This window comes from Zonotrichia albicollis, chromosome 2, assembly GCF_047830755.1.
Source record: "Zonotrichia albicollis isolate bZonAlb1 chromosome 2, bZonAlb1.hap1, whole genome shotgun sequence".
In the NCBI taxonomy this organism is placed as follows: Eukaryota; Metazoa; Chordata; class Aves; order Passeriformes; family Passerellidae; genus Zonotrichia; species Zonotrichia albicollis.
The window spans coordinates 55,862,361-55,878,977 of NC_133820.1; the positions used below are offsets into that span (position 1 = coordinate 55,862,361).

A 16,617-nucleotide genomic window follows, 5' to 3' on the forward strand; every position below is an offset into this window, starting at 1 on the left:
CGGCCGCGCCACCGCCCAGCGGGCGGCAGAGGCGGCCCCAGCGCGCAAGGGCCGCGGCGGCAGGGCCGGGGCAGCGGGAGCCGTCGGGGCAGCCGGGGCAGCGGGGGCAGCGGGGGCGCGGAGCCGCGGCCGGAGCGGGGCAGCGCGGTGCTGAAGGGACAGCGCCCGCCCCGCCCCGCCCCGCCCGGGCAGCCGGCGGGGAGCACGGCGCGGAGCCCCGGGAGCGGGGCGGGGGTACCCGGCTCCCGGCCCCCGCCCGGAGCGGCGAGCGCGGGAGCTCCGTGCTGCCCTCGCGGGAGCGGCGCCCCGGGCCCCGCGCAGCGCCCGCCGCCGCCCGCCCGCCGCGCCGATGCCGGGCGTGGGGGCGATCGGGGCGCGGTGCAGGCACCGGCCGCGCAGGAGCCCCAGGAAAAGCCCCAAGGCAGAGCCGGGCCAGGCCGGGGCCGCCATGGACGCGGCGATCTGGATCTACCAGTTCCGACTGATCGTGCTGGGCGACTCCACCGTAGGCAAGTCCTGCCTCTTGCACCGCTTCACCGAGGGCCGCTTCCCGGGGCCGCTGCACTCCGACCCCACCGTGGGAGTGGATTTCTTCTCCCGGCTGGTAGAGATCGAGCCTGGCAAGAGGATCAAGCTACAGCTCTGGGACACGGCGGGGCAGGAGCGGTTCAGGTACAGGACCTGGGATCTTACCCACACCCTCTCCTGCCCTCTCCCCAAATCTGCCGGCCTCCGGGCACACCCTGCTGCCCTCCCGGCCCTGTACCCTCCTCATCCGACACATCCTCGGCCCTAAGGACTTTGCCTTGCCCCTTAGGAAAATTTCCCGGCACCCATTTGGTTGCTGTGCCCCAAGCAGTCCTCCATCTCATTGCCCTCCAGTGGCCCTAGCCCTGTGGCCCACCGTCCTTCTTGCCTCAGTGCCCTCAAGTTCCTTCCCAGTAGTTTCCTTCCCCACCCTTTCCCTTCAGACACACCAGGGAACAGCTACCTTCTCCTTCCAGCTGTCACTGTAGGGTAACAAGTGGCCTTGTCCTGTTTCTTCTTCCCTTCCTCATTTTTCCCCTGAAGTCCTGGACCTACCATGGCAATCCCTCCTCCACGTTATTTTCTTTTGTTGCTGCAAGAGGCCTCTGCCTAACTCTGCATTTCTTACTTTGTCATCACCTCCGAACTCATCCTCCCCTGCAGTATTTCACTCTGCCATTAACTCTCCCATGCAATCTGGAGACCAGGCCACCTCCCAGCTCTTCTGCCTTCCAGCACAGCAACATGGTCTGCACCAGTGCAGACAGTGCAGTGTGGAAGCCACTGGGCAGGCAGCTAGAGTCCCTTATTTCAGTGTTTTGTCTGCCTTCTGCACCTGCTGTGAGCTGTTTGTTGCTAGAAGTCTTCACTAATACTGCTAGCATTTATAATGTAGTTAAACTAGCTCAAATGCTGCACTGAGTATTAAACACTCTCCTTTGTCCCCTCTGTTACAAACAGTAGCAAAACTACCCTCTTTTCCTCCCCCAGAAAAGTCTCCGTCGTTTCCTAGTTTGCAAATTGATACTGTCACTCACTCACTCACTCACTCACTCACTCACTCTTGTGTCTCTGTTGTATCTGTAGTGCTTGCCACTTCAGGCAAGTTGTACATGGATTTTAGTTTGGACTTGGGGTTCCATAGATATGAATTCATGGCATGGGCAAACGCATAGCCCATCTCTGTGTAGCTGACCCACACACCTGTTGTTATTGGAACACTAGCAGGAGGATTAAAATGGGCCCCTTCACTGGCCAGAATCAATTCCTCTGAACAGCCTGTCTTCTCTTGCAACAGTTGTGCAGGTGCCCACACCCAGCTGAAGAGGGGGGATTGCACTGTTTTACTGGGGGACAACAATTTTTTTTTCTTTATAATAACCACTAGAGCGAAACATCAAACAACTTTCCTGGGCTTGCATGAGTCAGATGTATTTTTGCAGGTAGACTTCTGAAGGGTTAGCAAAGAAATTAACAGTGTTAATGGAAAGCTCTTGGCATTTTCACCCTCTGTGCATTCCAGACAGAATGTAGAATACTTGTTAATAATTGAATTTGCTGACAAATAAACAGGATGGCCAATGACAAGACGTTCAACTTAAAGAAATGCAAATACACAGAATCTTGTATACATTTAAAATCAAACGATGGCAATCCTTTAACCCCGGAATGCTCAGGGAATATACACTGATGAGTCATGCAGTCAGCTGCTCTTAAATTTACCTCTGTGTTTTTTCTAATACTCAGAAGATGCAACCTGAAGAAGGTAGTTTTAAATATTTGCATTTGGTTTTCTGCTAAGAAACTGACAGTTTCTTGTCAGTTGGTGTACTAAATATAATGGTATTTATTGTACAGTCTGTTTTACATTTAGTCAAATAAATCATAAATATTTTACTAACTTACACCACAGGTTACAATGTTGCATTCTGTTCTGCTAATGGAGAACATTACAGATCACAAGCAAAGACGATCTTAGGGAGGAGCTAATTACTCCAAGAAGTTCTCTAATACTGGGGGAACACCAAGCAGTTTGCAGTTCTGATTTCCAGTTCTGCTCTGGCTCACTTGCATTGGGATTTTAGAGGAGGTAAAACCAGTCTTTAAAGCTCTCTGGGGAGTTCCCTGCATGCAGGGAAAACTACTGGCTGCATAATAACCCCCTTCTTTTGGTCCCAGGCATTAGGGACACTCCCAGGGGAAAAGGAAGATGTGACACACCTGCCATCACATTCTCTTGAAAGATGTCATGTACTTCCTTGGAGGAGTTATTTGGGAAAAACTCTTACATGTCTCTAGCTCACTGATGATTCCGTATTTTAACTGGATTTCATACATTGACATATAAATCATCTTTAACGTGCTCTGAAATAGCAGCTATTGAATATATTTATTTTGACATCAATCAGGCATCACTAAGCAGACTCTCTCATTGTCTGAGGTGCCACATGGACAATAACAACATAGTCAGTAACACTTCTAACATCTTACTAGAACAAGAACCTACAGACTTGCTTAGTATAGACTCAGATCTGTAATGCAGATTAATGTAAATGAAGGGCACATCCTCAGTTTCTTTCTATCTTCAGATCAGTCATTTAGAACAATCTGCTATTTTGTTTGTGTTTTACATCATCTACTTTGCCATGGTTTTTGTTTGTTTGTATCATTTTCCCATATTTAAATCAAATAATATATTTAAATCATGAAACCTCCAATGCCATAAAATGTTTGTGGTGCTGAGAGTTCATTTCAGTAGGGGCAAAATATTGTGGGGATGCTTCCATTAACCCACTTTTTAGTAGACCAGGATATTAGACACATTCTGTTTCTAGTACATCTTGAAAATAAAACACTATCCTATTCTTTTTCAGTAAGCAATATATATTTTCAAAATTATTACATTACAATGTAGTCTTTAGTCATATTATAAAAATAACTCTTCAAAATTAGATAAAGCTTTTAGTGAAAGTTTGGTTCATCTGGTAAAGATCAGTAAGATCATAATGAAAAAGAAACACTGACTTAAAGCCTCCCTTAAGCCATAGTCTGATGTGATTATACAAAGACTCATAGAACCATGGAATACCCTGAGTTGGAAGGTACCCAAAAAGACCATCAAAGTCCAACTCCTCACCCTGCACAGGATAACCCCAAGAATCACACCATGTGCCAGAGAACACAGTCCTAGTGCTTCTTGAACTCTGCCAGGCTGGTGCTGTGACCATTCCCTGAGGAGCCTGTTCCAGAGCCCAAACACCCTCTGGGTGAAGAACCTTTTCCTGACATCCAACCTAAACCTTCCCTAACACAACTTCAGGCCATTCCCTCAGGTCCTGTACTGGTCACCACAGAGATCAGTGCCTGCCCCTCCTTTTCCCCTCACACAGAAGCTGCAGACTGCAATGACGTCTGCCCTCAGTCTCCTCCAAGCTGAACACATCCAGTGACCTCAGCCACTCCTCACATGGTTTCCTCTCAAAGCCTTTCCCCATCCTTGTTGCCCTCCTTTGGACACTCTCCCATAGTTTAATGTCTTTTTTATGTTGTGGCACCCAGAACTGCCCCCAGCCCTGGAGGTGAGGCTGCCCCAGAGCAGAGCAGAGCAGGACAATCCCCTCCCTTGCCCAGCTGGCCATGCTGTGCCTGATGCCCCCAGGACAGGGCTGGCCCTCCTGGCTGCCAGGACACTGCTGGCTCATGAAGTGTAAAAGCACTGGGACAGGTTGTGTGGGGAAGTGGTGGCATCACCATCCCTGGAATTATTTAAATATTTGTAGGTGTGTCAGCTCAAGGAAGTGGTAGAGTGCTGGACTGTGCAGTGCTGAATTAACAATGAGAGTCAATGATCTTAAAGATTCTGTGGTTCTACGATCCTTTTCTCAGATTCTAGAAAACCACTTAACATGATATTGTGTGTACCAATGTTGCTTTAAAAATTTTGTGTTGCTTTTTTTCTTGAATTGCTGTTTTCTAAAGCTTCTCTGTTGTACAAATCTTTTTTTTTTTTTGGTAAGGAGAAAAGTAGTTTCAAATTATACATATCAGAAGTACACAAAAATGACTGTTGTCTCTCCAATATATTCACCCAGTTTTTGTGATGTACAGCACAAAGTTACAGGATACTTTTTAGTCATCTCCATTAAAAGCAATACATACACATAATTCAATATAATGGCTTAGATCATCAGCTACTGTAAATTAGCACATCTCTGCAGAAGGAGCTTGCAAGAGATGAGGGTACTGACTGCTGTGTGTAGGTATCCAAAAACACACAGAGGGCTGTGTTTCAGTACTCCAGTTTATAGATAAATGATAGAACAACTTTTTATATAGAAATACTTGGCAGGTGATGCATTGCATTTTCAATACTAACCTACTTTCTTTCCTGGCTAATGCATTTCTTTGTTTTCAAGGTTTGGGGTGGGGGCAGGGTTGTTTGGGTTTTTTATTTTGGGTTTGTTTTTATTTCTTAATGAAAGTAGGTTTTATTAGCTTTTACCTCTCCATATCAAATCCCATTTTTGTCATCCACATTTGCTCTTACTAGAACTATCTGAATTATTTTTCTGCCTTCATTTGTGTTTGCAGACACTCTAAAGGAAAAAAAATGGTTAGGAAAAACAGAAACAGATCTTTATAGTACCTGTATTTAATACTTCACAAGATATGACACCCTTCACTTATGTTCTTAAACAATTTTGTGAAACAGTGTGCCATTTTGCATATCCAGGCCTTGTGAATTAATCTGAGGTTAAGATCCTGTTGTCTTCACACTCAGAGAGACACTGCATGGACTCTATTACTGGGAATATTGAAAAGATCTTTCTAAGCATTAGGAGGAACAGCCCTTCCTTCTTATGTAAATAAAACAATTTCAAATGCTGTTTGCTGTGGCTAAATTAATTTGGATATGCCAAAAAATCTAAGTCTTCTTTATCTATGCACTTACCTATCTGTAAAAGGACTATTGCTGCTAATCATGCCTCTGTGTTCAAATTGTCATCAAAGACTCTATGAAATGTGATGAACTGAGAATTGGAGGGAGCTACTGTTATGAAAAGTTGTGCTACTGTGTACAGTTCATCCTGCTTCCTAAAGTTTTGAGTTTTTGGCATCAGCATCCTCTTCATAATCATGAGATAAAATGGAACTAATTCTTAGCTTAGGTTACAATTTCAAATAATGACTGTTTAGAAACTGTGCTTCTCATTTCATTTGGAGAATACTTATATATACACTAGTTATGTATTTATGCCAGCAACAAGTGCTTGTGTGCATTCCTTGGTAGGCTGTCACTTCCTTTAAAGTGTCTCTTCTCACCTTCTCCATTCTCTCCTACTTGCTCATGATTAGAGACTGAAAATAATTGTTTCGTTCCTATATCTTTTACTCTATCTCTCTACATTCTAACTTTTTTTTCCTTATTCTAGAGCACATTGAAATTTTTTTCAACCAGAAGAAGAGTCTCCTATTTCCAAAATTCCTTCCAGTGAATGTTCTGGAGCTTAGAGGGCCCAAAAGTAAAAATAACTCTTGCCAGCCCTCATGCCAAAAAATTGCAAATTTATAAAATATAAAGAGCTTTTGAACTTCTCTGTGAGAGAGATGCTGGAGGTAGATGTGTCTCTTGCCTGTAATTAGTTTGTGTTTGTCCAGCTCACTCAAAACTTTTGGACAGTTTTGTTCCGGGAGTTTCCTTTCTCTGCCTGCTACCTGTTGATTTCTGCATGCACAAAGAGTTATGATTAGCTATACAAACATTATTTTAAAGAATGTTTCTGCAAGGATGCAAAAGGATATGCTTGAACATTGGCAAGTTTGGTCTCCAGGTTTCTTGACATATGTGTACATATTTCAGTCTGAAATAATTGTTTAAAACAAAGTGAAGTACATGTTTATATGAAGCTGAAGGACTTGAACTTCACATCAAAAGTATATATCTTTGCTTCTGTGAACATGTCCCACAATTTCTAATAAAGACCACTTTACAGAATAATTCAGCATTCAATATTTGCCCTAGAGGTGTTGGGTTCTGGAATGTTTAGAAAGTGAATTTTGAATGTAGGAAATAAAATAATAGTCTAGCACATTAAATTAATAAATTTCAATCAGCTTTAAAAAAGGAAAGTTATTTAATAAAACTTATAAAAGATAAAAACACATTTCCGTATGGAAAAGTAATTGCTTTATGAATAAAATGAAAATGCATTTTAATTTTCCATTTTCTCTTTTTTCCCCTTCACAGATCAATAACACGCTCTTATTATCGCAATTCTGTGGGTGGCCTGCTAGTATTTGACATCACAAATCGACGATCGTTTGAGCATGTGAAGGACTGGCTGGAAGAAGCAAAAATGCACGTGCAGCCCTTTCAGATTGTGTTCCTGTTAGTGGGACACAAATGTGACTTAGTGTCACAGCGCGAGGTTACGAGAGAAGAAGCTGAGAAACTGTCATCTGACTGTGGTATGAAGTATATAGAAACTTCAGCAAAAGATGCCACAAACGTTGAAGAGTCCTTTACAATTCTTACCCGAGATATCTATGAACTTGTAAAAAATGGAGAAATCTCAATACAAGATGGATGGGAAGGTGTCAAGAGTGGCTTTGTTCCAAATGTTGTACATTCATCAGAAGAAGCTGTAAAGCCCAGGAGACAGTGCATCTGCTGAGTTTGTAGCATGCCAAAGAGCCCATGGGGTGTTTAGAAGATGATGCCAATCTAAATGACAGAAAAATAATTTTGAAACAATATTAGATCATGGCATAGCTGAGTCATAGAACGGTATTTTGGTTTTGTATCCTTCTGTCAAGGTTATAGTCCATAACACTTTAAGTGCTTTTTTTCTTTACAGAGTACAATAACTTTGTGTGGTCTTCAGGAAAATAAATTAAATATTGCTAAAGGGAAGCCCAGTTCTATAGCAAGACATTGAGAAAGTGCAATAACCATCACGATAACATCTTCACTTGGGCTTTGTTTTCTGAATACTGTTTAAAATCAAGTATTGTTAGATGACGATCAGATGATTTCATTACTATTGTTCATCCTGCCTTAGCTTTGGACAAGAAAATGTTATACCTTATACATTTTAATGTGATTCTTTACTCAAGGGCAGGGTTGCTAATGACCATTAAAGTTAGAATGCTGTAGAATTTGATAGTAAAGATAACTCTAAGGAAAGCAAACTGAAAGATTGCTCAAATAGCAAACACTTTTGATATGACAATGAGTACAAGCCTTACTAAAGAAAAAAAATGTTTTAGAACAGATGATTTATTTGTATATGAAAATGGGGAATAGAAACAATGGAATTTATTATTAAATATTTTCTGAATTGCCAATGAAACTAAACATAACATGACATATGATCCAGCTGTTATTTGACTTGTGTACAAAACAGCTTTCCCAACCACTGGAGTTGCATTTCAGTGGCCAGATCCTCAGCTGGGTAATTATCATCGTCACATTGATGCCTACAGAATCACATTAATTTACACAAACAATTTCCATATTAGCTTTAAAAGATAAAACCACTTCTAACTAGAAGTAAAAAAAGTTTAAAAGTGCTGCAACCCATGGGAACCCAGGCCTTAAATTTGAATAGAGCAAGGACAGTTTTATTCTTAGCCAGCAAATGTTAAACTGTTGTTTAAAAATTGAATGTTTTAAACTAAAACTGTTACAAACAGAGCATTTGGAGAGGAAAGAATTTCTAAAATGATGCTCGTCTACAGAGAGCAAAGTAAGAGAGCTCCTAAGAAAGAAACTCATAATAGCTTTTAATAACAACAGTAGGAGAAATCTGAGATCATGTAGCATTTTACTGAGCTTGGAGTCATCTTTCTACTCCTCTGAATATAACACACACTAGCTTTATGCAAACTAGGTCTAGCACGTAAATACCAAATAAATCTATTTCTATTGTTTTGTAGTGGTATGAAAGATGACTTGATCTCCAGAGTTAATAAGCATCTACAATTTATTTGGCATAATCATGGCCACCAAACATCAAGCCAGTTATCTTCATATAGAAGTGTGTTATCATGTACAATTCTCCTTTTTCAAGATCAGGCAGCAAGTCTATGTAATCTAATTTTCTTCTTCAATAAGCAGATGATTGGTTTTCTCTCAGGTTACTTTGACGTTTTTTTACAATCCTTTTTCAAATATTTTGTACTATGGAGACAGGTTGTTTGGTTCCAGTTACTTTATACATTTAGGGCAACTAAAATCATTGACTTCAAAGGGAACTAGAACTTAAAGTTTTTCTAAAGCCTGAGTCTTACTTGCACTGAGGCACAGTTACACTATTATGGAAGGATACAGAGGCCTTAAAATAAACAGGAATCAGCCTTAATTCATTAGCAAATAGGACAGATAATTCTAGTCTCAGCATGCCAGAAAGTAATTGCTGTGAACCTGATTTTCTGTTAAACTACATGTATTGACACCAAATCAACTTTGTAGGGTATTTTAAGCCCTCTTTATAAAGCAAACATGACTACAGATGCCAAAAAGTAGTGCAGAATCAGGCTGCAAGCATTTGATACTCATTTCTTTATGATATGCTTTATGATATGAGGCTTATGTAGTGCATCTCAGAAGATATCTTTGTTGTTTAATTAATTAATTTAATTAAATAAATCAGTGACTAGGGAGTCACCAGATCCAAAGTCCACCGCTGGTTCACTGTGTTTTTCTGAGCAAGTGGGTTTTGTGCCTCACGTTCTGTATCTCAAATATAGAGATGATTGTTCTTCCTTAAATTTACAAAAACTGCTGAAACCAAATCAGTCTATATGATCTTCAGTCCTGGACTCTATCCTCTGTGTGCTACCTGGTTTTGAGTGTTTAGCATCATGGGATGTGGATACTGGTTTCTTCTGACATACTCAAATAACAATAACAAAAAAATTAAATTAAAACAGCCTTATAAGTGCCAGGTATTGCTGTGAATCTACATTTCATTGCATATTTCATTAGTTTTAGATTAAAGTCTTGTATCTTTAATTTTTCTTCCTGAATACTCTGGAGCCAATGAGCTTTTCATTCTGTATGAAAAAAAATTGGGTTGTATTGGGGGTAAAAGGACTGGGAGAAGAGGGGAGTGGAGGGGAGGTATGCACAGAGAAACAATCATCAGAAGAGAGCCTTAATCTCTGTTGTCAATGTTGTACCTGTGGTGTCACATTTATTACACTGGGAATAGAGCTTTTTAACCAGATTCAACTGTGTAAGGAACTGGTATTGGCCATGCAACTAGAAGAGAAGTTCACTACATTTTAAAGTACTGTACACATAGTTGTCTTATTTGTAATTCCTAAAAATGTAGATTAACATGTACTTTCAAACACTGTCTGTCTTTGTGCTATATTAAACCACTACTGTATCTTCTCACTACACACTTGCAGTTGATAGAAATGTCTGATAAACAGATAATTTGTCAAAATGCATTATTTTCTTTTCCAGTGCTTTGCAAGATGATATGTAAGTACCAGCTTGAATAATCTGTAGAATGGGTAATAGTTCAGTGCATATATATTCTTTTTCTCCCCAAGGAAGCATGAATATTGACAACAGAATTAAATTCCCAGAAATTACAGCAATTAGGTAAATCTTACATGGTAGCCAAATTTAAAAAATAGAAAATATTTAATAAAAAACCACAAACTTTGCAAATTAAGATTTGGTCAATCCCAGTTAGGAAATGAAAAATATTGAAAAACTTTGACAAAGGTTTAATATGGATTCATAGGCCTAGCAAATGAATTGATAAAAAGTATTGTTTTGGACTCCTAAAATGTTTAAACTTCCATTGCTTTTATTTTAAGTTAAAGAAGAGTAAATATCTTCCTCATTAAAATATTTTACATATGAATTCCTAAGATATTTTGGCTTGCTCATAATTGTATCCATCCCATGTAAGAAGCAGAAACTAGCCTCATACCTTAGGAATCAACCAAGGAAAAGCTTTAGATTTAGTTTTGTTTATTTATGCCTTCAGTATGGAATAGACTGACCGATCTGACCTCAAACTGGTGACTGTCCTGTGCTCACAGAAAATGATGCAGGCTGACTGAGCCCCCAGGCCCTCTGTGCTGCCCTGTGCTGAGATCCCCTCTGCCCCACACGAACGGCTGCTGGTACCCACGCCGCCTGTCTGAAAGCGAGGGGGGGACGATCACAGATATTTCAGTCTCAGCATTTCAGCTCCCTGAGGGAGTACATGCTTCATTGCCCTCTTTTTTTAATTAACATCCAGGAAGAGTGCTTTTTCCCTCACTGAAGACCCCAGCACAATGGGAGCTCCTCCAAGTCTCCACCTTTCCTTTTTACACAGAGCTGGCACAGCAATTTCAGCAGCCTTTATTCAGTCCTGAAGAAAAACAAGAAAGGCCAAGGGTTTGTCCTTTACATGGGCATGGAACCTTACCACAAACATGGTGGGCAGTTTGAGAAATCATTAAATATTTAAAAACAACTGTCAACTGCAAAAATATGCATTGCTCATTTCTCAGAGTCTAGAGACTATCTTTCAAATAAGTGAATGAAATGAAAATTCTTAAAGAGGAATCGCTCATCGTCCACAGAGGCCATTGGGAGTAGCAGGTTCTTTATGAAGGGTAGGTAAATCGTCATTTAAACTCAAACTGAGGAATTCAAAACCCCAATCCTGAGCTGCTAGAGTGGATCACTGTCTTTGCAAGTATTTAATTCATTTACTTCTTGTTGCAGTGTGTTTTAAACTTCCGGGTCCCCCTCCCAGGTGTGCCTATATGCCTCTCCCTTCCCCCTCGTCCCTTGCTGAGTGAGTCTTGTCAATCAGGCTTAACATTCCAACAAGGCATTGTGCAGTTGGGCAAGTTCAAAGGATGCCCCTCAGGCCCAGAGGTCATTGGCCTGTCTAGGTGTCCCTCGTCCCTTGAGACCCCACCCCCCCCCACCTGGTTGGTGGCTCACCTGTCCCCTCCCCTCCCCCTGAGCTTAAAAGGTGAGTCCGGCCATGCGGTCGGACATTCTGTTGGAGCTCTTCCCAAGATTCAGACCTCTGTCACCATGGAATAAACCTCTGGATATTAAACCCTCCAGCAGAATCCTCTCCTTTTTCTCTTCACCATTGCTTGAAGATTTCTTCCTGAGGTAAACGGAGTTCCTAACAAGCCTGGACTTGCTTAGGGCCCAGCTGCAACCACCAGCAAGCTAAAGGTGTCTCTGGGGTGATGCCGCCTTTGGCCTAGCAGCGAGGGTCAGACTGGCCCAGGCACAATCTAACTGGTAATATTGGGATTAATATTCCAATAACTTCTCAGAGAAAGTAACGTTTTAAGCCAGGCCTGAGTGATGCAGGGATGGAAGCTCAGTGTGTAACCAGCAGAGAGACGACTGCTCCCTGGGAGCCAGCTGACAGCAGCCCCCAGCAGCCTCACAGGCTACAAGGGCAGCTCAAACTGAGGTTAACTGATCCCAGGCTGCCAAAGGCTCCCCTTGCAGCTGAAGAGCTTCTGCAGAAAGCTAACAGTAGAAGTAGCAAATCCAAAAGCTGTGCATTGTAAATAAAAGCAGTGTCTAGGTAAAAAACTGGCATTTCAGCTACAGTTCAATTACTGCCATTCCTCATTGCTATGGCTTCAAATCTGTGCAATCTATGCAAACTGAGCTTTCCTGCTCCATGAAAATTGTGGAAGGACAAACTGAACCTCCTGTAGCAATAAAGTCATTCACCAGGGAGAGGGCTGCACAAAATAAGGGTGGAAGGAGGACACAGATAATTTCTTCCATCCCTGCACAGCCCTGAGGGAGAATTTTGACTGACCACTGCCAGAGCCCTTAAGACCCTGCAGAAATATCCATCACTGTAGTGGGACTTGTGGGATGAAAGAAAGGACCAAGGACCTGGAGTCTGCACAGAGATGCAGGCTCCTGACTCCCCAATCCCAGCACTCCCTAAGGATCTGTGGGGCACAGTTGCAGGAATAGTTGGGTATAACTGTGTGCTGGCACCACGTCTACATTGCATAGTGTCTACATTGCATAAAGGCAAATGTCTACATTGCAGGCTTTTTCCCCTTCCACCTTCTCCCCCACGTGCTTTCTTTACAGGAAGGGACTGACAGAAGGCATATCTGGCACCAGGGTCTGACAGTGAGCAGGGCAATTTAGTGGTCGTTGCTAAGTATTAAGGTACTAAAACTGAGGGGAGGAATTGTGGAAAATATTCCAGTCATAATCTTAGTAATAAAAACCTTCCAGGGCTGGCACTGCTCTGCAGCACTTTCGAGAATTGTCCATTTTGGTTAAGTTTTCAATGCCAAAGAAATAGTTCAGCTATTTAGTAATAATTTATATTAGTTCATAATTTAAAAATAATTACTGCATATTATTCAGGAAGAAAAGTCTTCTATATGCAGATCATTTTAGTAATTTTGCTGACATACAACTTGTGTTGTATATTTTAAAAGAACAACCTATGCCAGGACGTAACTTTAAAATACATGTCTCAAATCCCATCAATCAGTCAAATCCCATCAAAACAGTTCATTTTATTGGGATTCTTCTCTGCCCAATTCTCTGTGGAAAAGAGTCTGATTCTCAGAAAAGCTTTTAAAACAAAAGAGAGGCAAAGCTTACTGAGCACTGAAAAAGAGATTCATATGTGAACAAGTGTCAGAAAAGTAGAACATGTTTTTTCTTGTGGTATCCTCTTTCACACTACCATGCTTCACAGCCCAACTCTAGCTCCCTGAGTACATAGTGAATGGAACAGTAAATTTCTAGCTGTCCAAAAACCACTGGGAGATCAAATGTAATTCCCCACAGCAGTTCTCTGCAACGCTGTGCTTGTGTGAGGAACAATGGCCACAATCTGCCTAACGAATGCCACGTGTTTCTCTGTGTCCCAGGAGGAATTTGGCCCAAACAAAAACCCTCCTGCAGGTTCTGCCTGCTAACAGTCACTCTGCACCACCCCTCATCATCCTCAGTGACACTCAGGATAAAAAGTGAAAGGTTTTCCAGCAAGGAAACTATGAAGGAATAGCACTGTGGTCTAAAAAACACATCAGAGGAAAAACAAACATCAGTGAGAAAGGTTATTTAAGCTGCAGGACAATGTTGGCGTGAGAACAAAGGGGTCATACTGAGATGCACAGGATAGGTGGTTCTGGTGACGCTAAGATAGCAAAGCCTTGGGCTGCTTTAAGTGAAAGCAGCAGTAATCTTTACTGCCACATGCAGGCAATTTCTGCAGAATGCCATTGCTATTAGCAGAAAAGGTGATGTGAAGCCCAGATAGTAAACACCAGAAGTGTTCGCTTACTTGTTGAAATGGAAACAAACATAGAAGTTTGGTCACTGACAATGCTGCTTTTTTCAGCTACAGGTAGATGTCTGAGTGTTCTTGCCCTTTTAAAAGGATTGTGTTCGGTGACTCACAGCACATTTTGTGCATGTGGTCATTGTGACAGTCCACAGCAGCGATAAACAAGAATTTCCAACTGAAAGAAATATGTAAGTTTTAGTATCCCTACTGAATATAATTAGTTTGATGGGAGAAGAGTTTAAAATGGATTATTCAAGCACCACATGTTTTTTTCCCTTCATGGACAAAGATTAGAACCATGTTGATATTATTGGTTCATCTTATTGGTTTCAGGTCATTAAAACATATATTTCTCTCTGATGGAACTCATTCAAAGCTTGGAATCAGTTTACTCCAAAATATCTAGAATATTATGACAGTAATAATTTCACTGATCATCCAAATCTTCATGAGCTGCTCCTTACTAATCACTTTGAAGTAGTGCACGTCTGGGATTGCCATTCCCTCTGCCTTTTACAATCCATGCAAAGGATTAAAACTGTAGGCCAATGTAGAACCAATCAATAATTAATATCTTCATTACCAGCAGAATTTAATAATCCATTTGTAATAGAATTAAAGTAAATAAAACAATATTGTGTAACTCTGAGCACTGTAGAAACACCCTGAAGTGGTACTAAAATACTACAAAACCTTAAGACTCACAGATGTCTTTACTTCCCAGAAAATTCATGCACAGATCTTCAGGGAAAAAACCCCAACAATTACAGTTATTGTGTAAACCATGCAAAATGAGACGCACACTATTTTTAATATCAGTAAAAAGTACCAGCATTTCCTTGTCTCTGTGCTTCTCAGATGTTCAAGTTCTCTTTATTCCTTGGCTAGCCCATTCAAGTTCTCTTTGTTCCTTGGCTAGCCCATTCATAACTGTTGCACAAGAGCACACTGGGGCAGGATGCAGGAACTCATACTCAGCACAGTCATTGCTGACCCATCCAGTGTTACATAACGTCTACCAGGTGCCCCAGGGGACTTCGAAAAGACCAGACCATGAAAAGTACTCTGGTGCTCCTGCATCCTGTGTACTCCCACATTCTTCTGGCAACATTTGGTTGAAAGATTGGATGAAAAGTGCAAATACAGAGAAAGCCATCATTTTCAAACATAGCATTTTAAAACACTGCCCAACTTCATTTAGCTTCAATGCTGATTAAGCAAAATTTGCAGCTTCTACAGCATTCTAATGATTTGTGCTGTTGTCTAAGCTTTGCATCAAAGGGACCTGAGATGAAGCTCTCTACAGCAGTTCACCTTCTGGCTCTATGTATCAAAAGCAGTTTATAAACATCACTGAATTGTGGCATTAATAGCAAACATATACAGATAAAAATGAAAAGAACAAACCATATTAAATAATTGGAAATGCTCACATTTTTAAAGGGTATGGGCAAGAAAGAATTAATCAGTTCACAGAATAGTGGCTCATAGAAATGGCTGTCTCCATGTCACATTCTGTAGAATATTTACCTGTATCTCAGCTTCTCTGGTACTTACACACCTGTAACGTAATACACAGACTGGGCAGTGGAGAGGCTGAAGCACAAATGCACAATGTACACATTTTACTGCCCCTGCTGGAGACCTCCTAACTTCAACACTGTTGTAGAATATATGTGCAATAGAAAGTGCATAATACAATGAGATCTACATTGCATAATTATATATTATATGCAAAACTGTGTAACTGACTTCATTATATGTGCAATAAATACCATATACTGAAATATTGATAGTATAGAACATATAATAACAAAGCAAAGAAAAAAATCATAAATTGGAGCATTTGGAAGCTGGAAACCTTGTCAGAATAGGACATTATTCAACACCTTGTTTCCACTTCTCAGTTAAAAGAAGGCCTTAATATGACTATCATAATTTATTCATTTACTAAGGCTGCAGGTCACATTTGGTCAGCATTATCAAAACTTCCACAACAGTATACACATTTCTTAAATATTTTTTACAGCTTTTCTTTAACTTCAGGGTCCCTATCCTCTGCAATATGAATTTATCTTCAGATCCTGTGGTCTAGGAAAGGCAAAAGGAGGGCTGCCATCCCTGGTGGCCAGCGGTGTGGCTGTCCATGCTAATGACTCAGGGCAGGCCAGGTTGAACAGGAAGCATCAGCTCTCAGGGCTCCAAGCCTGTGCAGAAACCTTGGTGACATTTCCTTCAAGATAAATTTTTAGGCAAAGGCTAAATGTTTTAAGAGAAAAGTGAGATTCTGTTTTACATAAATATATAAAGAAACCCTGAAATTTTCCAAATCCTTCTCAAAAGGTGCCTAAATGCAAACTTTTCCTACTGAATATTCCCTTGTATTGGACTTGAATGAACCTTGTGTGTCCCTTCCAACTCTGAAGATGCTGTGATCACAGAGTCACAGAATGAGTCAGACTGGAAAGGACCACAGGGGGCCATCTGGTCCAACCTCACTGCTCAAGCAGGGCCATCCTAGAGCAGAGGATTGTGTCCAGACAGCTCTTGAATTCTCCAGTGAGGAGACTCCACAAGTCCTCTGGGCAATCTGTTCCAGTGCTAGATCACCCTCACAGCAGAGAAGTTTTTGCTTTTGTTCAGGTGGAACTTCTGTGCCCATTGCCTCGTGTCCCGATTGCTGGGCACCACTGGGTGTCCTCCTGACACTCTGCCTTCAGACGCTTACACACTTACAGATTCTGGAAATAGAACTCTTGTGACA

At 41.3% G+C, this 16,617-nt stretch overlaps 1 protein-coding gene across 1 annotated transcript; it reads left to right on the top strand.

The window, feature by feature from the left end:
• The first annotated feature begins 200 nt into the window (after positions 1-200).
• Positions 201-9,983, top strand: RAB39A (RAB39A, member RAS oncogene family). The gene is made up of 2 exons (XM_005482555.3): positions 201-672; positions 6,776-9,983. The coding sequence occupies exons 1-2, from the start codon at positions 350-352 to the stop codon at positions 7,200-7,202; spliced, it is 750 nt and encodes a 249-aa protein (XP_005482612.1). The 5' UTR covers positions 201-349; the 3' UTR covers positions 7,203-9,983.
• Positions 9,984-16,617: the final 6,634 nt, after the last annotated feature.